Source organism: Harpegnathos saltator, unplaced genomic scaffold, assembly GCF_003227715.2.
Source record: "Harpegnathos saltator strain DR-91 unplaced genomic scaffold, Hsal_v8.6 scaffold594, whole genome shotgun sequence".
Taxonomy (NCBI): Eukaryota; Metazoa; Arthropoda; class Insecta; order Hymenoptera; family Formicidae; genus Harpegnathos; species Harpegnathos saltator.
In genome coordinates, this window is record NW_020230420.1 from 287580 (window position 1) to 313988 (window position 26409).

General features: G+C 50.2%; 1 protein-coding gene across 2 annotated transcripts in view; it reads left to right on the top strand.

The window, feature by feature from the left end:
- The first annotated feature begins 681 nt into the window (after positions 1 to 681).
- Positions 682 to 26409, top strand: part of GABA-B-R3 (gamma-aminobutyric acid type B receptor subunit 3) — a 66365-nt gene continuing 40637 nt past the window's right edge. Inside the window, exons 1-2 of one of the 2 annotated variants that reach the window (XM_025304167.1) lie at positions 682 to 2265; positions 8532 to 10906. In XM_025304167.1, the coding sequence (XP_025159952.1) occupies positions 8585 to 10906 (2322 nt within the window). In that variant the 5' untranslated portion in view covers positions 682 to 2265; positions 8532 to 8584. The remainder of the gene's footprint in view (positions 2266 to 8531; positions 10907 to 26409) is intronic. The other variant, XM_011150153.3, reaches the window with a different exon arrangement.

Genomic DNA, 26409 nt, shown 5'->3' on the forward strand with positions numbered 1-26409 from the left:
TCCCGCGTGATGGCCGCGGTAATTGAGGAGTTTCATCGGGGGACATTTAGGCAATCAAGTCAGCCATCTCGGTTGGCTTTGACCGCGAGGATACCAAGGGAGTGCTCGCTGAATAATGAAAGATGTCCTCTGCGCAACCTTTGATATTTATATCTATAATGCACACGCACTTAAGTCGCTCTCGTTCGATGAAGAAATTGCCCCGTTAAGTGAAACAAATCGCGAGACTCGGCGAGGAGGTTCGCTCGTTCCGAGCAAACAAACGCGCGGATTCAAATGACGACGATAACGACATCATCATTTCTCGCCCCTTCACGAGCAACGTGAAGCTCGATTGTTAAACCAGCCGCATGTCTCGAAAGTCCGCGCGGGATGAATCGCGGCAGAGCGTGAATCCGCTCGCGGGGCCGAGCAGGGTCGGGGGATGAAAACTCGACTGTCGCGGGGTCGACGGGGGAAAACTTCGCCGAGCCGGAGCTGAGCAAGTGACGGGGCGCGAGCGCATATGTTAACGTCCGACATGTCCGTGGTGTCATAATGTCCGCGCGCATCCTGCGGAACCGGCTGCGCGGCGGTTCCGCTGGCGCGATGATGAGAGAAGGATCGAGAGGATCTACGTGAGGATCACAGCGGCCTGCCTTTCTGCCTTCGTCGCGTTGCCGAACATCGTAGCCGTCGTAGCTCGTAGGAAGCACGAGCGACTGCGCATTGCCGGTACCGCCGCGAAAACTCCTCCTGTGGCACACAAGGGTTGGCGAATATCACGGGGCAACAGTGCGCGGACCGCCACCACGCGACGCGGCTGCTCCTTCAACACGACGCGCTGCACGACACCTCCGTCGAGCGTGACAGCGAGCCGAGATCGGCAGCACCGGCTCGAAAACGAGAGAAAGAAAGAAGCGAAGGCTCGAGTCGGCGGCAAGCGGAGCGAGAGAACGGGAAGCAAGAGGAGAAAAGGGAGAAAGAAAATCAACCGGCTGGGCCTGAGTTTCGCCGGGGCGAAAATTCGTCGGCGGTCGTTCCGTGTCGTATCTCATCGCGCATCGCATCGCATCGTCGTCGTGCTCGTCGTCGTGGTGCGCTTGCACTAGCCGATGGCGCCGGGGAGGGAAAAAGGAGCGAACAATAGCAATCTGGAACGCGCGGAGGTACACACACGCCATGCCCGAGACAAACTCCAGGGACGCGATGTGTCATTCCATTAATCTGCCCGCCAAATTGAGCGCCCGCAATTCCGGCCGGGTGTCAACTTGCCCGAAAACGATATAGAGTCAGTGCACAGTGCGAATTGTCGCGCGCGCGCGCCCGCGTTCCCGAGAGCGTCTGCCGCTGTCTCACCGATCGCAACGATCTCGATCGCGATCTCGACTGAATGACCCGTGGCCGCGGCCGCGGACGCCTCATCGGTTCCGCTGAGACGCGACATGTTGACACGCTAACGTCGAGTTAGCGAGAATACACGGCTACGCGATGACGACGACGATGATGATGATGATGATGATGCACCGGCGTGTGGTGGGCCCGTCGGTCGCGACTTCTTAATCGTCCTGAACGGACCACTGCTCGGCGGCTGTCGAGATAATCCCGAGACACAATCGCCCCCGTGGGACAATCAGAGAGGGTGATCCTCCGGGATTAAAGGGTGAGAGCGCGATTGAATATCCCGGTCGCCGGTGCGTAAATTGGACGTGTCGCGCGAATGCACACGCTGGACGCGCAGATAAAGAAGCTTAGCGACGATTTCTCATCGACGGCGGGGACGAGGGGGAGGGAGAGCGCATCGAAACAAATGGCAGCCGAGTGCAATTCTCACTGCGAGTGCTGACGCGAGCCGCGAGTGGCACGGACATTTTCGGTGCGCCGGACAAACGGCTGGACAATAAATAAGGAGGAATCGTCCCTCTTTGATCTTCCGGCCGCGGGATCAAGAGGGAGGGTGAACGCTCGATTCGATATCACGCGTCGATAAGGAGACGTCTCCAGCCCCCCGTTTCTTTTTCCTTCCCCTGCCGGAGCTTGACACTGGTGGCGAGACTCCGGTGACTAACAGTGACAACGGAGAGTATCCTGCCCAGCCCGCACTCCCCCTCGGCGTTTTCCGATGCGAGTGCCGCGGGTGAGAACGAAATCCGGCGTGCCGGGCCGATCGGATCGCAAAGAGGGACTTCGATCGCGGAAATCGCTGGAGGGACGCAGGAATGAATTTCTGGTGAGGCCGTGCTCGAGAGAAATGTGGCCTGGTGAGGAATGCTGCACAGCTCTACGGTAATTCGCCTGCTCGTTCGCTTTATTATTTCACACCTCTCAGAGGCGCACGCTTCGATCAGGCCGCCAGACTTAAACGAGTCCGGAGCATTACGACTTGTCCTTTGAGGCTCGCTGCAAGTATATACGCGGCATTTAATCCGATCGCTCCTTACCGCCTTGCCGCTAGATCCGCTTATCGAAGGCGCTTTTCGCCGCGGATATCACGGATCCTCTCCGCGCGATAAAGCGCACTCGATGATCGTATTAAGTAAATACCGCGGCGACTCTACCTCGCCGTGTGTGATCGCCGGACAATGTTCGCCGAACGATGTCTTAACAGCCGCGGTTTGGGTAAATTACACATTTACGGTTTCGCATTAGCGGCGAAACTTGAGCCGCATCCCGATAGTGCGCGCGTCGCGTCGCGCGGCAGAATGTCGGAAATTATAATTATAGCCTGAGACTGCTGGCGAGAAACACAATTTAACTCGCGGCGGGACGAATGCATGAGTTGAGCGCAGTTGCTCCGAGCGAACTCAAACGCCGCGCGACATTCGTTTTGTCGCGCGGCGTCCCGACGACGAGACGACGACGTTTCCACGGGGCGCTTAATGTTTATTCTTTTCGCGTAATCTAGCGTTAAGATGTAATGCGTTACGGGAAAACGTTGCCGCCGTCGTCGTAGTCGCGCTTGTGCACTCCCGGTGCGTATCGCACGCTCGAGGTCCTCCTTTTAGTTCGCGAGGAGCCGCTTCCCCCGTCGCGGAAAATTAAAACCATCAGCGAAGCCGAGGGCCGCTCCACCTCTTCTCTCAGACTTTCCCTCCTGTAATTTCGGTGTGCCCCGCGCCTGAGGGTACGTGCGTGCTTCACCTACCTGGTGAACTCCCGTTGGCATGATCTCGCCGACGTCGGGAAACTCGATATCTTCAGTCTTTTTGAAGCGAACCGTAGTGAAAAGCTAGGCGCGCGCTCGCGTAGTGCGAGGGATAGTCGTTGAAATTCAATATGCGGCTCCCGTGGACCGCCTCCCGGCGACGGCTTGTTACTCGCGCTTGCTTTTCTGTTTTCTCGCCAATATAAGGAGAAGCGACTGCTACACTCCCTCATCGCGCGAATATATCGCGCGAATATATCGCGCGAGACCCGACACACTGAGCGCGCGTAATGTCGATTGATTATTCGGCTTCCGATGGGGATAGCAATTCCGTTTTAACTCGAATACGTGAATATATTCCAAATAATAATTCTGCCGATTCGGATTCGACGATCCCCCGTGCGATGCCCGCCGAAACGGAAAACACGCGCAACGCACGCCGCGTTGAAAGGAACGTCGATCAGCTGGCGAAATAGCGCCAGCTCGTTATACGAAACAGGGAATTTGACGAACTGTTTCAACTCTCGTATAATTCATGATTACCTAGCGGCTAACTTCTCACTTCGCCAGGCGACCGTTCCCTAAACTCAAATTTAATCTCGCTCCCGGGTCGGTCTCCGTCTCAGCCGTTCCTCCGAAATATGACACATTTGTCTGCGTCTGTAAAGTTTGACGAATCGGAGCATCTGTCTTTGAGAACGCTCTGAAATTAAATATCACGTCATCTACTCGTAAAACCCCGCAGAGCGGGGAAGTCAACTGATGGCTCGTTGGAAAATGAAGCAGATGCGCGAGTTAAAAGCATCCGCCGATAATGCGTCCCAGAATTACGGTTACCTTTCAAGCTGCCGGGTTCAAGATTCGTGGAATCTTCCCCGCCTCCGCTCCTAATTCGTTGTTACCACTTGAAAAAGGGGGAAAGAGTAATTTGCTCGAAGTAACGTTTCGCAATCTTTAGGATGAATGAAGAATTCCGGACGATATCCAAAGATCTGTGTCTCTTCACCCTTCTGAACTTTTCTCATCCGCTTTTCGTAATAATTTTTTCCTTTCTTTTAGTTATCTGGTTAGCTCCATTATTCCTTACTCTTTATTGTATCATCCCGAGGCGACTTTATCGGAATAGTGAAACATACTTGCAGGAGGAAAGGGGGAAACAGCAGACGCGCTGTTATAATTTAACTTTGGCGGAAAGTTAAGCAATGTTCTTGGTTTTACACGTTCGTGCAATTGGATGGTGGAAAATGATTGGATGTAGCTTCGTGGATTTTCAATTTATAATTGGGCTCTCTCTCTCTCTCTCTCTCTCTCTCTCTCTCTCTCTTTCTCTCTGAGGACCAAAATACTCAATTAGCAATCGCGGTCTCGAAGAAATCCCATCGGGGCTGCCAAACAGTGCTGATAAAGCAGCTCCGCAGCGTTCTGCATTTATCAAATTTTTTGCGGAATATTTCCAACTGAAATTTCGAGGCCACCGGGACGCGGTGGAGTCGTATCATTTAATTTGCACGCCCGGATAATATTCACTCGCGAAGGCCGCCCCCTCGAAGCCATTCCTGACTTGGTGACGTCGTTATCGCGGACACCATGAGGCATCCGAGACATTTCTTGAACAGACAGACCTCACGTATTCCCGACTCCTGTCGGGGATGACCTATAGGAATACTAGAACCATCTGTCTTATATCACTCGACATCTCTACGTGCGAATTGAATGACTCGCCCACCCTTTACCGAGACATACATGGGACGCACGAACGCAATTTACGCGGAGTACGGTGGGTCAGGTTCGTCGCGGATCTCTAGTCCTGTACAAGGGGCTTCCGTTCTTATGTCAATCGAAAGTGTCGACCCCTTTGTTGGCGAAGCGCCGATCCCACCGATCTCTTGCCGTGGAAACCTCGAAATAAAACGATTTTATCGTACCCGGTAAGGCGGCACCGTTGGAAAACGGGATAAATAATAAGACATTCCAGAATTGGCCTTCATAAATAAGATTTATACGATCGAGGGTGAGAGATAGATAGAGAGAGAGAGAGAGAGAGAGAGAGAGAGAGAGAGAGAGAGAGAGAGAGAGAGAGAGAGAGAGAGAATGAGAGAGGAGAGAGAGAGAGAGAGAATGAGAGAGGAGAGAGAGACTAAAAGAGGGTAATAAATAATGATTAATATCGCGCGGTGTAATGGAGTTGTGCTCCACGTAGTGAAGGGTCCTAAAAGGGATCAACGTGCGATTTTTTCTTTCTTTTTAAATATCGTAAAATTTCGACGTATATCACTGTTTTGCATAGACCGACTGTCGTTTCAGGGCTTGCGAGCAACATATATCCTTTTTTATGATAATTCCAAATTTATATTAAAATTAAATTAAAATTAAATAGTGATGTGTCCGGGAAATAGCGGCTAATTTTTTATTCCCTTTATTATCAGGGCGTGAAAGTGAAAGAATTTCACGTGGTACGTGTGTTATAACAATCGATCGGTTAATAAAGTAAAATAATTATTATTTCTTCACCGTCAATTTATTTTTTTTCTTAACGTTAATATTCCACAACTATTGACTTTTCTCTCGTGCTCTCACTCTCACAAGTTCGTATGTACTCTACTTGAAAGCCGACACGACACTGAGCTTTTAGTTATTTTACGCGCACATACATCGCGATGTAATTATAAATGAAAATTTAATGGAATCCCGCGATGTGTGTGTGATAAATCAAACTGAAAACTACTGGAAACCATTTGATTTTATTTGTGCATTCGTGAACTCTCGAATCTTGTAAACGTGAAAGCAACGTGAATAATTTGCTGGATGTCTCGTCTATTTTACACTCGTACGTTGAAGATTGTATCTTTTCAAGATTATTTCGCGGAATTATACGAGCAGCACATGGATCGTCGATGATATACAGCGGACACGTGTGTAAAATTAATCGCATTCGTCTTGTTACGCTAGACGTTGTCAAGTTGTAATACGAAGTTGTAATACGCATTTAAAACATTTAAGTGCGGCCAACAATTTCATTATCCGAGTGGAAAGTTAGCGAGCTCGTTAAGTTGCCTCTCGCTATTCTCATACCGTCCCTCGTTGCGTTAGCATTAAGCGGATTACGCGATGAAGTTTTTGAGAGAAGAAACGAGCAAACGAACGGACGAACGTATGTTTCGCCAGATGAGTCGTCGACTTCTTCGATCGCAGGCGGCGTTGCCCGCAGTATCTCGTGATTTCAGCGAAACAGAAAAAGAAAAGTAAAAAGACAAAAAATGACCTAACGGAGTAATAAGACTCGATTATTAAATTCCCATCGCGGATGCCGGCGCTCTCAGACTTTGAACTCCCCGATGTAACGAAAACAGGACAAAAAGTGAAGAAAAAGAAACGAGAAGCGCGCTCCGCAGTCGTATATCTCGAAACATTTCGTGTGCCTTTATAACAGAGTTTGAAGCTAACAGCGTTACCGGCGCGATACTATCGCGTAACTATATTACGTCTTAATGGATCTTTTGGCCGCGACAAAGGGAAGTAAATGCCACCGGACATTTACCCGTGGCTCTCATCGGCTCGTCCCGTAATTGCGAACGTTGGCATTTTTCACGTCGATATAAACCTCGCCGAGTTTATACGCCCATCCCAACCGCGTAATAACGATGTAGATAACAATTTGAACGCGCCCAGTCCGAGGACTTCTCTAATCTCGTTTGAAACCCCATTACCTGCCGATGGAAATCAGATTACCGCGACAGTGCAGGTTGGCCTCTGGCCGCTTTTTCTTTCGCAATCTTATCTCGCGGTATATCCTGGAACGCGCGCCGCCGTTGTTAGCTGTATTCTGCTGTGCGAAACCTGATAAATGTTAATGCGATAACCGTCTCAGCTACTCGTTTCAATGCAAGTTCAATATTAAACTGGTCGTCGCTAAACGACGCCGCGTATTGTACGTGTATATTTTAACAATCAACAATCAATTTCTAATTTCGATCCAGTAATGATACAAAAGCGCATAAATCTTCGATGTCTCCGTTTTATATATTTCGTAACCTACATATTATTCGTTCGTTTTGTACCGTCAGCATGCGGAAACATGAGATCTACATAAAATGTAGGATTAACGAACCGATGCGGTGAGCTTTAAATTCTTATCATGATTTCAAAGAGAGAAAGAGAGAGAGAGAGAAAGAGAGAGAGAGAGAGATATTATATATATATATACGCGAAGTCTCAAAGCGACTCGTAAATATTACACACTTTCTCTCTCTGGCGCGCGCGCGCAGTAATATATCTCGCGACATAATATTCCCCGTTTGAATTTCACTCGCGTTTGTCTGCCAATTTAATGAAATTACTATTTCATTCTGATAAGCCTATTATTTGAAATCGAGAACGTCGAGTCTTCCGGACGGAAAATCGGGTTTTGATATCGGGCCGGTTCGCCGGGAATTTATGTATGAATATTTCCATTAGCAAATTACACTATTTTCCAATTACATCGACAAGCTTTGTCACGAGCCTCGCATTCCGATAACAGCTGTAGATTATAATTAATTAGGTCGCAAAAGCGCGCACAATTCCTTACGGGTGATCCTCTCAGACGAGCTCCCGAAAGCAGATTAAATGTAAAATACTTCTACATGGTGAAACCTAGCGAAAACTTTTCTTCGCTCGAGATACACAAGAGTATCCGATGCCGGGCGGAGGGTGGTGGTGTCTATAACACAAGTGGATAAACTTTTGGCCTATAAATAGCGCGAGAGGCTCAAGCAGTTCTGCGAGTTACTTGCTCGTACGGCTAGCTGCTGCCTGATCTATCTCTTAAACTGTAAACACTTTTTCAATCGAGCAGATAGAGAGGCACGTGATAAAACCTGCTGCGTCTCCGCGTCATTCTTCCAGTACGGAAAACCGTTCCGTCGTCATAGAATAGATTGTGCTCGGTAATATTTGCGAGAAGATGCGAAAAAATTCGAAACAGATGACGCACCGTGTACTTCTTGCACCATCCATCCAACGCAATCGATAACGCACCGAAGCTTGATATCGTCAATTGTTACTCAAAAGATTGAAAGTAATCGAGAAAATAATTGGACAAAAAAAAATTGTAGAAAAAATTCCGATTCTCCGTTTCTTGGCACTTTTAACGACAATGTCGTTGTCGTTCATCATCGTCGACGTCGCGTAACTGTTCTCCCGTGTATTATACTCAATGACAATGTAACGACGACGCCACGTTATTACGTATTATCGATAACGACAACGACTGTCGTTAAAACTTGCGGAATAGGTCTGCCGAGAATCTCGTCTCACGAGAAGAGCCCTTGGAGTGGGTTAAACGTCACGCCAACCGCTTCGTCCTCAATCTCTCGATGAATAAATCGTAATTCGGGCCCGGTTAGTGACTCGCCTCCTTCTGTTGCAGATGAGAAGGAACCGGAAGAGCGCCTCGAGTCGTCAGAGAATCGACGGCTGATTATGACGCGCGTCCGCACGCGGCGGCATCTCTCTCGTCTCCTCCTGTTGTTCTCTTCCTCCGGAGCCCTCCAGACAGGCCATTGCTTGACCCTCCTCCTTCTCGGCCTTACCTCTCTCCGCACAGTCTTGCCGTGCGACGAGAAGACGAGGCCCCAGAGCCGTGACCCGAGCGCGCTTCCTTGCCACATCGAGGTGAGGAGATACTCGCGGAGGGACCTCGGCGCTCTCGGAGTGATCCCGGAATGGATGCGAGCCGAGAGCGGAGCTCCCAGCATGACTGGCCAAAGTGTTAACGAGGCGGCCGGTGGTGATTATCGTCGAGCCAGCGATTCGCTAGAAGACGCACGAAGCCGCGAGGATGGGTTCGGTCGAGTGGTGACGGGGCGAACTTACACCGGCGATGGTAGCCTCGTGAGCGCTATCAGTGACCGAGTGCGTGAGTCGGAGACTGCGATTAATTATCCGAGACGAGAAGCCGTCGATCGCCTGGACGTTACCGCGGAGAATCGGCGGGCTAGCGGCGCGATCGATTTCGGGAGCATGGGACAAAGTAAGGGGAGCGCGAAGAACTGGCTGGACCATTCGGCGGGTAAACGCGGCGGTGGCGACGCGCCGGTGTCGCAAACCGCTCCTTATTACTCGGAGAAGCAGGCTGTGAGCGAGATCCAATTCCAGGACAATCGAGATAGCGATAATGAAACAAGTTTGGCCATTTCAGACGGGCCCGGTCAAAGTGCGAGCGATTTAGCCGAGAGCCCCGCTCATGAACACGACGCGGAGGCTGAGTTAATCAGAGCCCCGATCGATTATCCGAATCAGTCGGGTTCGCGCGAGTCTTCAAATATCAATCAGCCGCGGGGGCTGACGACTACTCCCTCCAGCCGGCAAGATCGTAATGAAGTCGGCACCGACGTAGACGGCGAAACGCTAGTTAATCGTGCCGATGAACGCACGAGCGATTATTATTTGGCCTACCGGAGTTCGCGTGGAAACGAGGCCTCGAGCGGGCGCGGCGATATCGACGGCGCCGCGGCGAGGAACCGCGACGAGGATTCGCCGGGGACGGCACGAGGAGGAGACGGCGAGACTGCCGGTCTTCTCGAGTTTGCCACCAGGCAAACTCATTTAGACGCTCGTAATATCTATCCGCTTGATAATCGAAGCGCCGTCGTGATCGGTACACGCGACGGCTCTGGCAGCAAGATCGCCGATTACCTCGGCGAGGGCAACAACCTCGACGCGGCTAATGTGTCCACGAACTCGCCGAGCGATCCGGACGTCGGCGCAACCGCGGCTGACACGCTTCTCGACGATGACTTCGGCGATGACGGCAGCGACCCGATCGTCGGGCGCGTCGAGTTCGACGAGAACTCTGCGAGCGAGAACGGGAGCGACGGCAAGTCCGTGTACGCCGATGATTTCTCCGAGAGCCTCGGCGGCACGGAAGGTAACAGCATCGCGTGTGCACACGACAGCGTATGCCGCGAGTCGGATGATAACGATATTCGGATAGTTCGGGCGAAAAAGTTGGCAGATGGGTCGAACGGCGTGCGAGGGGTAGGGGGTTTCTCCCAAGTAAACGACGTATCCACGATACCTGCCAACGACAGCGATACCGATATCGACGTCGACAACGAAGCGCCTTTCACAGGTTTCGAGGGTTCTCAGAAATTTCCTGTAAAAGTCAATCAGAAGACGCCGGCGGTGGCGCAAGTCGAAAAGTTTGACAGGCGACACTTCGGCCCGCACAAGGAGGACGTGCTTGACGAAACATCTACGTGGTACCCGAGCACCGTGGCCCCGGACCTGCCGAAGAGTCCCGCCAGGGATGTGCCTCATCGTCATCGCAAGACTAACGCTGCCTCCGATGACGTGATCGAGACGACCGAAGGGAACGGCTCGGGCGACGGGGTGATCGAGAGAGACGAGAAACGGAATGACACCCTCGAGGAATCCTTCTGGCTGCCCGGCGCCTCTTCGGGTGGACGCTCGCCGAGTTCGCCGGCTGTCAAGCCCAGCCCCGGCGAAAAATTCACGACGACTGCGGACATCACGGACGGCGCGGACTTGGAGAGCGCGACGCGCCACGGAAACGACTCCTCCGACCCGGGGAGGATGGATATTGGTGTAACAGTGTCGAGTGCGAAATCGATAGAGAAGATAAATATAACCATCCTGGGTCTCTTTGAGATGACGCACGGGGCGGTGCCGAGACCGGAAGGATCCAACGAGCTCCAAGCGGCCAAATTGGCGGTCGATCGTGTCAACGAATTGAACGTCTCAAAGTACTTTCGGCTGCGGCTGATTCACAACGACACTAAGGTAAGCGTTTCGAGAGAGAGAGAGAGAGAGAGCGTGAATTCACGGGCTGAATTGCCGACGTTTCGCGGAAGTTACGCGGAACTTTCGCGCGTTATGTCGTGGCCGTTATTCGACGCTTGGCGACAAAACATTTGGATTTTCGCGCGATGGTGAAAGGAGGACAAGTACAGTTCAATGCTCAATGCGGACGAAATGAACAGTAGTCGGGAGGATTAAAATAAACGGGTAAAAATTATGTTATGTCTGACTGAAGGAGAGAATTAACGTATGCGAGAGGGATGAACGCTGCTTCTTGCTCGAAACGCAGATCCAGCGTCGTTATCCGCCCGCCCCGTACACAATTGATTTTCATGTCCGATTGTCGATACCGTAATCCAGAGATAACGTTAAAGAGATAATGTAGTCCACCGCGGGATTGCACTGAATCTCCGTCTGCCTCGAATCTCATTGGCGAGGAGGTATTGGGCAAGAACGTGACCGTAATCCGAACGCAAACCAACGCAAAAATTCGCCACTTCTCTGCAAGTTAATTTCTACAATCGCTTTTCTCCCGTGAATCTTTTATCGGGTCTCTCGTAGATGCCTCACTTTCCGTTATTGCGGCAGCTGATGGAACGTAAAAACATTGTAACGCGTCATGATCTGTCGGTATCGTTACAGTCGCTCGCGCTCGCGCGAAACTGTCGTTTCATCTCATTGCCGGCGGGAAACGCGCCATGCGAGAAGCTACGCACGATAGGATTCTGCAGAAATTCGCGTCAAATTAAACAAGTGTGCCCGCACACAAGAGCGGGCTTTAAAGTTCACGCGAATTTTTCGGACTCCCTCGGCTGTCACTAACACGTTGCATCGGGGATTTTCGGAGCTGCCGGCTTGAAATTTATAGTTCCATCGGCAGCGCCGGCTCTTCCCCGCCCGCAGCCATCTTCCCCCTGTCGTTGAAACGCTTTAGAAACGATACGTGTGCATCTCTCGCCCGCCGAAAAATTGAGGAATGCGCCGACGCAGACGGTGCTGGCCGACCTCATATTAGCTATCTCTGGTTACACGAGCGACGAGTTAAGCTTCGCAGGAGCTACGGTGATTATGGCGAAATTACTGCCTTCTGAATCCGCAGGATACATCCCGCTTTACAAAAGCACACACACGCGCGCGCGGACATACGTAAGTCTACACGTATAGGCAGATCATTTAGGTATACCCGGCGCGATCAAACTTTTGCCAATTTCTCCACATTCGCCCCGTCTGAATTACATCGTTTTTCCGGTAATTAGGCGCAATTCGAGCCGAGAGCGCAAACGGACTTAATCGAGCAGCTGAACTGATAAAAATACCTTACGCGTCCGAACATTCTGTCTGGCTTCCCGAGTGTCACCCTTGATCTCCGTGTGCGAGGCCGCAAATTCCCCGTCGTACGACAATGTTACACGGTCCTCCAGCGACAAGCCGAAACCGCTGTCAGATGCCGCGCTCCGTAGAGGCTTTGAACATCTTCTGGCAGTGCGAGCTAACTACCATACGCGTTCCAACAATTTGTACCGCTCCGAGCGTATACGAAATACTTACTCCTTGTGACACGCAACTCATGTTGCACTTCGAAACTTAATAACGGTAATCGGATCTTGTCCCGCGCTTAATAATTATACAGATAATTATGCTGAGTACCGCTGAGCGAGCGAAAGCTGCTTAGAGGATAGGCGGACGTGGAAAGAATGTGTACGTCGCGCGCGCGAGAAATTTCGGGTTGGTGCAGTGCGGCGAATCGCGGGATTTCGCTCGGTCGATCGGAGAATCGATTCAATCTCGCAGCGTATTTTCGAGATTATTTTCTAGATCACACACACACACACACACAATCTTCTTATACCATAATATATTACGCCGACCGTGTTCGCGGCTGTAATATAAAATTACTCAATTTTATAAGGAACAAGATTTTTCCCAATCTCCTGCCGTTCCTCCCATTATAATTTCCGCATTTCCGCATGTTTCATATATCAGATCTGTCGCTGAGAAATGACGGAATCAGCGGAATCAAACGAGATTCCGCTGATTCCCTCGATGTCGTTCCGAGGGATAACATCATGCACGCATGTGTAAAAGCGCTTCTCAGCCCGACACGTAGGCGAAGCTCTTCTTGCAGTTCCATGAGTTTCACGCGCTCCTCGTCGCAAAAATATTCTAGAACGCAGTTGAGAGGAGAAAAATCCATCGCGTGTCGAACGCGTGTCGCGAGAAAGGCAGTTTCCATGCAATTCGTAAAGAATAAAACGCGCTTACGCTACGCCGGGGTGGCCGGCGTTAATCGCTATAGGGCAGTAGAGTTTGCGTTACGATGGGATCGCTTCGAATGCAGGCAGATTGTAAATTGGCGAGAGCACTCGTATGCATACCGAATGCCGCTTACGAAACAAACTGACCCAGTGTTTACCCTAAAAGAGAGTGGCGGCAACGAATAGCGAATGTAGTCACGAGCGCGCGGCGCGATTAAACCGATGTTTTGTTTCGCCCGTATGCGAATGAGGGCCAAGCGCCGAGAATCACCACGCTTGAGAGTTCTCTCGCCGCGGTACGCCTCCGCGGTGTTAAATTCTAAATAGTTCCGCCATACTCTGCTGTTTATTTGATGGAACTCGAACGGACATACCGACATTCAGCCAGCCGTTCGCCTCCGATCAACTCGACATCAACGGTGCACACTTGCGTCGTCGTGTTGTATTTAGATTCGCAAGTACCGCAAGTCGCCGCGCAATTATTGGGAACTTCAGCTCTCAGCGTAAAGGATCCCGACGATAGAGAGAGAGAGAGAAAGAGAGAGAGAGAGAGAGAGAGAGAGAGAGAGAGACAGAGAAGGGGAGGAGAGGAGAAACGGGATTAAGCGCGGAGTGCACGTTTTTTCAATATTCTCGGCGACATTTCAAACCACACGCGAAAGTGCACACTAGTTACCTAATCCTTTTAAACGTTCATAGCTCACGTCGCATTGCATTTCGCTTACGATTCGCCGAATGATGCGCGTATTCTTAACGGAGTAGTTAAAAGCAGGAAATGAGAGAACTGTGTTCAGGTTGCGTTGGATGCCTCGCGTTGAAGCAAACACTCGCACAGAGGAGAAGGTTTCTTTAAATTTAGCGTCCCTGGATTTTCCTGCGGCTGCAGAAATTCGTTGTATTGAAATAATAACACAATCTTGCACAAAAAGGCCGCTTGTACACCGCGTCGCTGTTAGTCGCGGTCAATTCGCAGCATTAACGCGTGAAAAGGTCCATGAAAATAAGCACCGTGAGTCGGAGGCGCGTAATTTACGCCCGCTGGCGAAGGGAGGGAGCCTTGTATTATAAATTGAGGGCACAATTCATTCAGCGCGGATCCGCGCTTTGACATTACCATACGAGGAGGCGCGCATAAATTTCTGATTGTTCTCAAAGTTCGAACTCGCGTGACTTCTCAGCCTACCCGAGCTACCATCGAGAGCAACTCTCATTATGTGCGAACCCAAAGGACCGTCTGGTCTTTATGTCTTGGGCGGATTCATCTCTGTACAGAGGCCCGAGACCGACTTAAATGCCTCTTCTGTGTGTGCGCCCACACTCGCTCGCACACACGTGCGTACGACGCATCCTGCGGTCGGTGGGCAGACAGCGAGAGCCCCGGGCCACAAGTAATTTAACCAATGTACGACCGGCAAAGTTGTAAAAAGGAACTCACCGGCCTCGGAGAAGAAAGGAATCGGCGATTTTCGAACGCGAGGCAAGTTCTTGCCGGGGATTCCGCGGAATAGGACGAAAACTGATCTAACTTGACTCGCCGAGTCGATCGAGGATATTAACGCGACGGCGATCGCAGATCGAAAGTCGACTCGCGACGGATCGCAAGGACGCGAATCGTACTGTGCTGTGCGGGGAAATTTAATTGAACACATACGTATTTGGCACTCTGTTAAAAGAGTGTCGATTAAAGAGCACATACCCGCGCACTCGTGTACGATAATGAATGTTTATCGAATGAATGAGAGACTTGGTGCGAGAGCCGACTGCTACCTGTGTAAGAAAATTTGCCACCGGCTCAACTCGAATGCTTTCGACTTCATGCGATATTCATGCGGCATCGCGCGATATTTTACCAATGCCGCATACAAATTTGCGCGACAAATCAATAAGAGGGATGCCTCGTTACCCCCGCAGGATCCACCACCAGCTCGACAGAGGCGCCTTGGAGCCTTGGCTAATTCGCGTTAGGTTAATGCGTTACCCCCTCCGAGGCTTAACGCGCTGCTGGTCGAAATGTGTACCGGCACTTTTTTTAATACAATTCTTAACCGCTAATACGAGTCCGCTTTATGAGGAATATTCGCTCCCGCGCTTTCCAGGGATTTTGTTAATTAACCTAAATCCGTTCCGAAAGAGATTACCGCGCCTTAATGGGAATACGTAAGCGAGCCGGGACCAAGAAGCCGAATGGGATTTCGACGAATATATAATAATAATTCTTGTCGCCGCGTGTTTGCAAAACAGCGGCAGATGCAATTAAAGCTACTAAATTAAGCAGATCTCCTGATATCGTCCGGACAACGGAATGAACGCTGCAAATCACATTTCGCCACGCTCGTTTGGATAAAGTGCTTAGCATTTTATCCGTCGCTTAACCGTGAGCTCAGGAGATATGGAATTACAGGATCCACTCTCTCAGGAGCGGACGTAATCTCATCTCTTAGACGTGATACAAATCAACATGGCACCTTCGTAAATTCGAAGTAGCGCAGGATGCTATTAAAGACCGGTGAATTTTCCGTTTTACAGCGGAAATCGGCGCATCTGGCGTTGCTCTTTGGAAGTTAATCGTTCGTGCAGAAAAAAAATTCAATTGTCGCGAGAATTTAATTTCAGACTCTTTGAAAGTACGTTTAACGTTTAATGAGGTCGGGGCGGACTCGAACTCGTTTCGACGAAAATTACGAGCTAATAGTTTGTCTATTAACGTAACATGACCACATCGCTAATAAATTATTGATTGTTCAACGTTATCAAAGTGTTGTTTCACCGTTATATTACTCGCACGGCGAAAACTAACGTCAGTTACGAATACTGCGCCATTTGCCGTGACATGAAAAGCTTTTGCTTTTACATTATGCGTGAGTTCGACGAAAGTATAAAGAAAATTAATCAATTTAGAGAGCCCCGTGGCTCTACAGGTTAAACGAGGAATTTGAATATTTTCAAGCTTTTTCTCCACGCGACTACGAAAAGATCCGCGAGATCTTTCGGGATAGATCGGCTTTGAAGTCTGCTCGATTTTCTCATGTTTCACGCTACGAATTATAGACAGCTGCATTTCTAGGAAAGATCGTCATTTTTTAAAAATATGGAAGAAAGAAATACCTGTAAGTTTCAATAAGATAGAGAGAGAGAGAGAGAGAGAGAGAGAGAGAGAGAGAGAGAGAGAGAGAGAGAAAGAGAGAATGAAAGAAATTGCAACGGATTTCTGTTTCGAAAAGTTATCGGAACAGAACGTTATTGGATTAATCCGCAGAAGAGAAAGGCAAAAGAAAAACAGAGAACCCAACTGCGGATTTCATTTGTCGAAGAGGCTCTCTTTGGACCGCGGATTCTATACAGTGTTTCGAAAGCCCTTGGAGACCGTCGTCGATAATTATATGCACGTACGTTCTCGCGCGCATCGAGATATTGCTTGCGTAATTAATAAGATGACATCAGCGAATCGCAGAATCGCGATGTCGTCCGTTCGTTCGTTGAAAAAGCGACAGTAAAAGTTTCTCACGCGAAATCGCTCAAGTTAACGACAATCAATTTCAAAGATCGCAATATCGCAGCGAGCGAATGATAACGCTTCGTTCGAGTGGTAAAGTTCAGGTGAAATATATTGTTACGTGCAGCAATAATAGACCTCGCCTCGTTGCTATATCATTAATAGAAGGAAAGAGAGGAAAAGAGAAAGGGACGATTTATAAATGTCTGATTATTCTGCTCGCGACATGTCGACAAGATGATATTTTTCGAAAAATTTTAAAGCTCCATCGACGCTGCAATAATGAACGTCAGTGGAATTTTCACTCCTCTCGCCGGGCGGATGCATGAATTTTCGTTGAAATTCCGTGGCAATCGATTCGCGACTTCGATAGGAGACCGGAGAGCACACGCATGAGCGCGCACCCACACGAGCGCGCAACACGCCGAAATACCTGTTTGATTCTGCTCAATCCCCAAGGACGTGTATAGATTTGTGCGCGATCAAGTTTAAACGCGACATTAAATTCGCCCACGTTTCCATATTTTCGCACATAAACCGCACATGCGAACGATAAAACGCTCGCGACAATTTATTTCAGAGTCAACGCTCGGCCGCTGGGATCCCATCGTAGGGAAAAGCGTGTTCGTTTTCTTCGCGCGATATCTGTGTCAACTATTCCGAAAATTAATATGTATACCGAGCGAGCCTTTCTCCTTTCGGTGCGGTGACGTCAGAGACGTAACAACGCCGTATTGAGATTATTTAAATGTAACCGCGTTACTTTCCGTCTCACTGAATCCACCACGAGATATATAACAATGCAAGCATTTATTTCGCCAAACCGCGCGATATCGCATCGAGCCGAGCATTCGCGAATCTCGCGAATCGCCGGAGCGACTTTCATTAAGCTGGCATTTCCAAGATAAAAAATCAAGCCAAGAATTATGGTAGAATTGAGTGCTAATTACACATCGGTTGAGAGCCGCTGCTTTGATTTTAGGCTGCGCTAGATTTATACAGCCGTACCTTCGGACGTGTACTCCTGACGAAATTGTCCAACCAATTAGTATCTAATTCTGATCCCAATTTACATTTTTGCGTGGAGGATATCCGTCCCTGATTATCGCCCGATCATCGTCGTACACATTAATAATACATGTGAGCGAGTATCTCTGAAATTCATTCTGGTTAGGACACGAAGCAGCACAGGTGGATGCGTATCTCGACAACGAGATTACCGTTTACGACCGCACCACGTCATCGTCATCGTGGCCGCCGTTGTCGTCGTCATCCTGCACACTGGCTAAATCTATTGTACATCACGGCCACCCAACCCTCTTTTTGCCAGCCCCCTGAGCGGTCAGGAATTTCTCGTCCGTCGCGATCTCTTTATTGTCGATTTCACGGCATTTTAGTAATCAAAGAAAGCAACCAGGAGAGTGCTTATCCGTTAATAAATATAATAATAAGAATAACAATAATAATAATTATTATTATTATCACATTATTAATCTGAAAATAAATTCGTGCGCAACTCGAAAATTGAATTTATTCAGAGGACACGGGCTGGGCTGAGTGAAATTGAAAAATAATTTCACGCTCCGCTGCGGGATCGAGCGGAAAACCTCCGACTCGACGAGCTCGAATTCTTTGCCGATCGATTTGAAGGGGGCGCGAAGGGGGGAGGGGTCAGTTCGAGAGCGAGTTGACACATGAATCTCCACCCGCGCGTGATTACTCGCTCGGACGCAGGGCAAGGATTACACTCGCAGGAAATCGTTATCTCACACGCGCGACGCTCGTCGCCGCGAGGGCAAGTTCCCCCGTGCCATTTCCGCGGAGGAGCGAGGAACTTTGATTAATTGCCGGCGGTCGTCGTGTGACCTTCTCTCCCGACGACGACGAGATCCATCCGGAGCGCTCATTATACTCGGCGCGCGCCCTCAAAATCCCTCGGCGCGGCCGAAAAGGACGGGAGATCCGTCGCCGTTGCCTCGCGAACCTCGGTACGCACAGAGAGGCACCTCGCTCGCTCGCTCGCTCGCTGGGATAATCGGAATTTGCCTCTGGTCGCAAATTGCCATGTGCACCAAACTAATCGGAACTGCGAAAGCGGAACGCGCGAAACCGTGGCGCGCTCGGTGACGCTTGCGAATTCAGACCGTCGTGGCAGGCAAATCCACGCGCGAATTCGCGCAGCGAGCCGGCCGGCCCGGGCCGGGGTATGACTCGTAGTTCGCAAAAATATAAATTGGTCGCAACTTCGGGACTGCAATTTGGCGTTGCGTGAGAGGAATCGCAAGAGCAACGAATTACGCGCTCGCCAGCACGCGTGTTCGCGGTCGCGGCGACGACGGCGGAAACCGTTATTAGCCGAGTTTGACGGCGAGCGTCTATGACGTATAATAACGTTGTTCGGCAAAAAACGAAGGAGTCGTCAGATGCAGTCCTCGTGTTCCCGCAAACTCGAGAGTTCAACTGAACTTTCTCTCAACTAGCCGCGCAGGAAACAATAAAGCATTCGTGAGATGCCGGTGGGACAATGAAGCTGCTGCTTCTTCGTCTTCGTCTTCTGCTTCTGCTTCTGCTTCTTTACACTTCAACATGATCTCCGCTAGACGAGAGGGAGGTCAGGCATCGGCGTCTGGCGAAATGATAGTTACAGGTGGATTAGAGCTTCTTCGCGAATGCGAAGAACCGGCCGCGAATTGTAAACGCTCAACAACGGCAACGGGATGATTTACTCGCGAGCATTGCAACGTGCAACTTGGGAGCAACACTTTGAAAATTCTGAAAGGCTGGTAGAATTCGTGCAACGATACGCGACTTGCGTTCTTATGACCTCGCTTCTTCGGACCTCGCTCGTTCCCCAGCTTCCTCATTGTGCGCCGCCGAACATGCGATGCCGCGCGAATGCGACCCTGCAACAACTTACATTGATAAAGACGATGAAAGCGAACCTCTCGTAATTCACCCGCAAAGTTTCACCGCTCCCCCGAGATTTTCATTACGCAAGAACTTTGCGAGGAATCGTATTTTAAACTCCAGCAAGTCGAGCGCTTCCTTCTCTATCAAGTTTACAGACGCGAATGATCATACGTACTGCCGCTGTCTGACCAATTACTGTCTTAAACTACTACACACGGCTCTGGCCGCACTGTCCTCTCTGATAATTCCGGGAAATGACAGGAGATATCATAAATTTTCATACGTTATCGCACTCACCGGGTTTTTATTGCGGTTGTGCTGCGCACCGGGGATCCGGAAAAAGTTCTTTTTCCTTTTTAGAGCGCTCACAGGATAGGGAGACTCTCGGAGCTCACATCGTCGACATTCTAGATACGATGTGAAACCGAGGAAAGTCAGCGGTGCGGAATTCAATCAAAGGAAGCCCGAGCGCGAAAATTCGTTTTGAGAATAGTGAGATTCCCCTCCAATTTAAAGAATCGAGGACAATTACGCGCGACCGCAGCGTTTTGGCTTTTTCGTGCGTTCCCCGCACGTTTCTCTCTCTCGTTACCAGTCCATCTCGTTTGATCTGCCCTCCCGCTATTATCCGCTCGTGGAAAATTCTCTTTCCACGCAATCCCTGGATCTTCTCTGAGAAGTCGACCTGTGAACAGCTAATAAGTATCGCTCGGATCCGTTGTAACATCAAAGAAAGATATTACATCTGCTCTGACGGATATTAATTACGAGGTGTGTTAATCCCGATCGCGACACTTCGCCGCTGGTCTCGTCGTTATTACTGCAATCATCATTATTGCCGCACTTCTACATTTCTCGAAAGTTCTCGTCTCCCAACTGTATGTCTGACTTACGTCACCGCGCACGTTCCATTAATGATGTAATTTCAGGTGAAACCAGCTTATAATCTTTTTACGAAGGCTTCTATGCGAGAGTAACTTTATTAATAAATTCAAATCTTATGCATGATCGTTCAAGGGGAAAACCATGTATATCTTAACGGTCCCTTGTACTTTAAACCGTCTCATTTAAATGCACCGCATTATATATCGCCGAGGCGCTACAGTTACCTTGCCCGTTACCTTGTTACGGAGAATTAAGTTGGCAATATTATAATTATTGCCGGCGTAATGGGACACACGTCACACCGAGTTCACGGCGCCGTTGAACGTGTGACGTGCGACATTCCTCAATATTAATTACGTGTAATACCAATTATTGTCTTTGTTAATTGCAATCGCGTGGAGATCGCGTGCCGCGCGGAATGCTAACCTGATACAGATTCGCCAGATTGTTCAATTGCTTTCTGAAAACACATTATACGAACGTTCGCGTGACTCGAATACGCGATATAATTAATACTGATGTACGCTACGCGCGTGTGACACCACTCGGCAGTACTTTGCGGGAAGTTTTCATCGTCGGCGCATTTATCAAGTCTCTCAGCAACGCGCAGACATGATCCCAATTAATATAAATACGCGCTACGACGCACGTCGGGAGGAACTTGACGACGAAGATGATATTTTAACGTGTCACTCTTCCCCCCGCCCTCCCTCCCCCCCCCCCCACGTGCCGAGTGACGAGAAAAACTTGCACCCGCCGGCAAATTCGCAAGGGACGCAATTTCTCCATCGGTATTATCTAAATCCTGGTATTATATGTTACTTTCTCAAGCCTCATCTGAACGAGACCTCTTAACCCGGTGACTTATCTGAAGCACTGATTATTTTCTCCGTCGCGTAGCGGAAAAGAGGGAGTGACAGGCGAAGGGGGAGGGAGTGGGCGGGTGAGGGAGAGAAAGAGAAAGGAGGAGAATTTTCATTCTAGCTTCGGGTCTACCGCCTTCGGGTCCGTCCTTACGAGCACGCGTTTTCGCGCGTATACGACCGGAGCATGTTGAATTGAAAGTCTGAGTTGCGGTTAGGGTAAGGGCTGCCGCTCATGAAATCCTTCAAGGATTTTTGCCGCGCAGCGAGGGGAGGGAAATGTCAAGGATTTTTTGCAAACACTCATTAAATTGCAAATCAACCGTGGCTGATAGAATTTCACGGATTTCGGTCCAATTCGATTTTTTCTGGAGAGAAGCGCCAGTGGCGATGCAATGTCGTCCTGTCGTGCGCTCCCGCGCGGAGGATAATTAATGTCATTTCATCGAGAAAGAGAGAGGAATATTACGGTCCGCGCAATCACATGCCAATACACCGTTCGCCTAGCAAGACACCGCGCATCGTCTTCTTGGAAATGCCAAGGTTCGCGCGGATTCGAGTTACATCTTAAATCGCGCAATTTCGCCGATTTCAATTGCACCGTGCAACAGGATACTTCCCTCCTCGATCGTACTATTTTACGGGCGTGATTGCGTCGCGAAAATTCTACATGAAACTCGCACAGTCGTCGTGAAATGTTTGTCTCTACGAATCGCGGACCGCGAAACACTGCCATGATTCAATCGAATTCTCGCAACAGTTATGCTTCTCGGAGAAATTAACGTTATGTGTGTAAACACGACGTGTGTTTCGAAACGTTTCTCTTGCTCATCGCGAGACGAATCCCTCGAAGAGGGAACCAAGATCCTCACCCCGGAAGGACTTTTCTCCACTGAATGAAAAAATATCGGCCCGCGACACATCGCTGCCAGCGTGCGACTTTATACCTTAATAAACAATCCCGACAATCTGAGCAATGACGACGGCGGAGTCGCAAGTCGAGAATGAGAACAGGCATACGAATGTGGAATATTCAACGGGGTCTTCTTCGGCATTCTTTCATAGCAACGGTGCTATCGCGAGAGATTTGTGCGACAGTCGCTGCCTACAATCTCCGTCCGCCTTCCGCGAGTGACTGAAAAAACAGACTGAATAAAGATGGAGATGAAGCGCGCGACAAACGAAACGAGCCCCAATAAAGAAGAGGCAAGGTTTTCCCGTGTAGTTTATGAAAAGGATTGAAATGAATAACGAAGATTGCGAAGTAGGCGTTCGCCCACGCGGGTGCGAGATATTTTCGATTGCCCCGCCATGTTTCAAGATGTTCGTGTCTAAATAAATAAATAAATAAATAAATGTATATACGTCAATAAAAGTCGACGGCAAAATAAGCAGTTAGCAGAGTGAAAAGTGCATACACGTGGCGGAAAAACATTAGCCGCAGCGGCAATTGCCGATAAGGCACCGTGCTGCCGTTTCTTCAAGCGGACGACACGCTAGCCGCGCGCGCGCGATAATGGACGGTGAGGGAGGCGCATATCTCGGGACAAAACAAGAATGAGACAATGGCACGGAATGCAGCCGAGCGATGAGAATCGCCGGGCAAAAATAGAAGCGATGTCCTTTTGTATCGGAGAGATTCACGAGCGACGCAACGACAACGGTTACCCGTGCCGACCGCATTTAGGCTGCGATTTTGGATTCTCTTCTCTCTTCTCTCTCTTCGCCGGCTCTTCTAAAATCATTCTTACCGCGTATCGATCTTGCACTGTCGATAGAGCCACGTGATCCGGGTCGCGATCGATTTTCGTGCGACGGAATAGAAGGGGAACGAGGAAACCGAGATATGTAAAAGGAGCACGCGAGAGCGTGCAGCTACGATAAAATTGTAATGTTTTTACCCTTTATATTCCCCGCGAGCCCCGCTTCGCCACGAGCATCCATCATAGAACGTTGGCATACATTCTGATTGATGGGTTTAAAATTACATTGTCACCGTGTCCATTCGATTTTCCTTATTGACGCTGGGGATGCGATCGTAAAACGATTTCGCTCGAAGAAATTGTCCCATGGAAATCTCATTTGGCGAGGGGACGGGGGAGCGAAACTGAAGAAACAGAGGCGACGAAGAAAGAGGGACGGTGCCCGAGTGAAACAAGCGCAGCCCCGCTTCGCTCCGGCTTCGTCCCTGGGTCCATCCAACGATGACGCTAATCAGGAAGGAGAGAGAGAGAGAGAGAGAGAGAGAGAGATCGGGAAAAAGAAATTTCGTTTATCCTTGCGTCGCAAACGTCGCTCTCGGCTACTCTTCCATTCCCTCCAGCAGGCGGGTGCGTGAGTTATGTATATTAAATCGAAGCGCAATTACAAGCCGGTGCTTCACACCGAGTGAACACCGGAGTGGACGCCGCGCGCGAGCGAGAACACGCGTTATCGCATGTGCTCGCTTGGCGCGTATTGTTCCGCCAAGAAGTTGAAAGGCCAGGCGAGTGATTCATGCGAGTTGTTGCGCGCGGTTTCACAGCAACAGGGGATGATAAAGCCGCGCCATGCGCGGGGTGTAGCATGCGCAGCGTTCCGGCCGCATTTCGGCGGGCGTTCTGGCGGCTATCCAGGCCGGCCGATTGCACATTATCCCGATTGTTCCTTCCGTGCTTCTAACCGCAGAACAGATTCCACGAGCCCGACCAACGAGAGGTTTCGTCCACTTAGACAAGCTCGCACGGACTCATGACGGACGAAGGTGCGATCCCACGCAACGTATGCCGCGCGGCATTAGCGATGCCCGTGGCTTCCGGAGGATATCAGAGAGAGAGAGAGAGAGAGAGAGAGAGAAGCGAGCAGCGGATGAAGAATGCCCGAAGAAGAAGATATCAACGGTAACATCCCTCCGACGCACCTGCTGCTAGGTCAGCGCATCGATCTGCCAAAAGTCTCCGCGCGCTACCAGCCCCGAGCTTATTCCTCGCCGTCTTCAGCCGCTACTTCCCCACGTATCATTGTCCCGGCGCACGTCCAAGCCCCTCGACAAGAACACGCCGCACAAAACGCGCCTCCTCGTCGTGCGACCATTGTCTCGATCACATCCCCATTCGGCTTCGAAGCGGTTCGATTCTCAAAGCTGGCGCGCGCGCGCGCGCGTGCCACGCATCGTCGGTATCGCGCGGGAACTATCGGCGGATACTCTACGCGGCGGATTGTGTTTTGCCGTTCGACGTCGATACGACGATCTCGGAGCACTAGGCGACGGGGACGTTCATTGTCTGACGTTTCTAAAGGGCTTATTCGACATAGATGCGCTGAAAGGGATAAAGGCACTCTTCTGAGATTCTCGTATATATGTAGGTGAGAGAGGCGGAAATGTTGAAGAACGGTTTGTACCGTGTCGCTTTCCGCCGCGCGAAAACGTTTGACGGGGATCGCAGACAGTTCGCAGCGATCGAACGCTATACGGACATAAAACGCATAAAACGCGCAGCACTTGGGAGTGACGTTCTCATCAAATCTCGCGTGCCGCGAGATCTCTCACGACGGCACGTGTATGTCGCGCTGCTGCAAAATCGCGTGTGCGTGCAAGGTGGAGTACGCGGAGCGTATAGCTTTCCGCAAAGACGCGGGCCGAGCCACCGCCGCTTCGGCCTCTTTTTCCTCAAATCTTGTTCCCCACAAAAGTCGGCAAAGTGGAGCGACACGTAAGAACCGTCCTCGAGTTTTTTTTCTCCTTTTTCACGGCGGTGCATGCAGTTTTCGCAATTTTCCATTCGCCTCCCGTCTCGCGAATAACACGCGGATATTTGCAAGGAGAAGCAAGCGTCGAGCAACTGGGGGTAAGAAATTAGTTAACAAACGTCAAGTTCTACATGAGCGCGGCTTTCCTCATCGCAACGTAGGCAATCCTCGTGAGAGGAGAAAGATGTGAAAGATATTGGAGCTTTCAGCTCCCCTTGGTATGCGAGGTGTTACACGCTCGCCGACGTGTCCACGCGCAACAACGGCTCGCAAACATCGCGTGAACGATAAAAAATAGCCAACCGCGGTGAATAAGTTGAGGAAAGATTACCGATATATAGTGGCGCTCAACCGGCACGACACCTCAGCGGCAATAAAGGCCGGCAATCATCATGCATAGTTTATTTGGAGAGCACGCGCGGGAAACAAAACAGCGAAGATACCATCTCCCACGGGGGTTGTCCCACGTTGAAGGAAGACGAGCGAGCGGGCGCCATTAAACAACGAGAAAAAGGGCGACACGTTCGCCGTACATTTCGAAATATCGGAAGCTATCGGTTAAAGCTGAGGAGAAGTTTGAAAAGAGTGTCGCTGGCAATTACGAGTAGATACGAATCTCGTCCTCTCGCCGAGAGATCCCTCCTCTCTCGGGAGAGAGGGCGCCCGTCGCAAAACATTAGCCAACTTTGTCGATAGTGACAACAATGGTGGCAACGGCCGCGATACTATCGCGCATTTATGCCGGATATTCGCGCGCGCCCTACATCTCGACGGTCCGAATCTCAAAAATGTAAAGTGCAAAAATGTAAGCCGCCGCTCGATCCGCGCTCTCCGCCGCTTTACGATATAAACACACCGACGAATGCATCGCGCAAGAACAAACGCGAGCTGTGCGTTATTCGAGCGCCAGAGAGAGAGAGAGAGAGAGAGAGAGAGAGAGAGAGAGAGAGAGAGAGAGAGAGAGAGAGAGAGAGAGAGAGAGTTTCCGAAACAAATACTCGTCGCGCAGAAATGTTTGCAGACCGCGCGTATAAATGCGCGGTTTCGCGGCGGAAGGTGAGTCAGATATTTTCTAAGAGAGTCTCGCTTCGGCCGGGAGGTCTCTTTTTTAACTCGGTCTCACCGGCGGACGCGAGTCGCGCATATTTTACGGCGGAGTACGCGCGAGAATCCATTTCCATTCGTCACCGTGTCGATACCGCTTTTTCTCACCGTTGATCCTCTCTATCGTTCAAGATAATAGCAATTTATCACGAAGGCTCCGCGCCATCGCGGCTGTCAGATTCGCGCGTCGGCTGCGCTTCTTTCCTCCTCGGCGGCGTTACAGTGTCTGCTGACACGGAACATTAA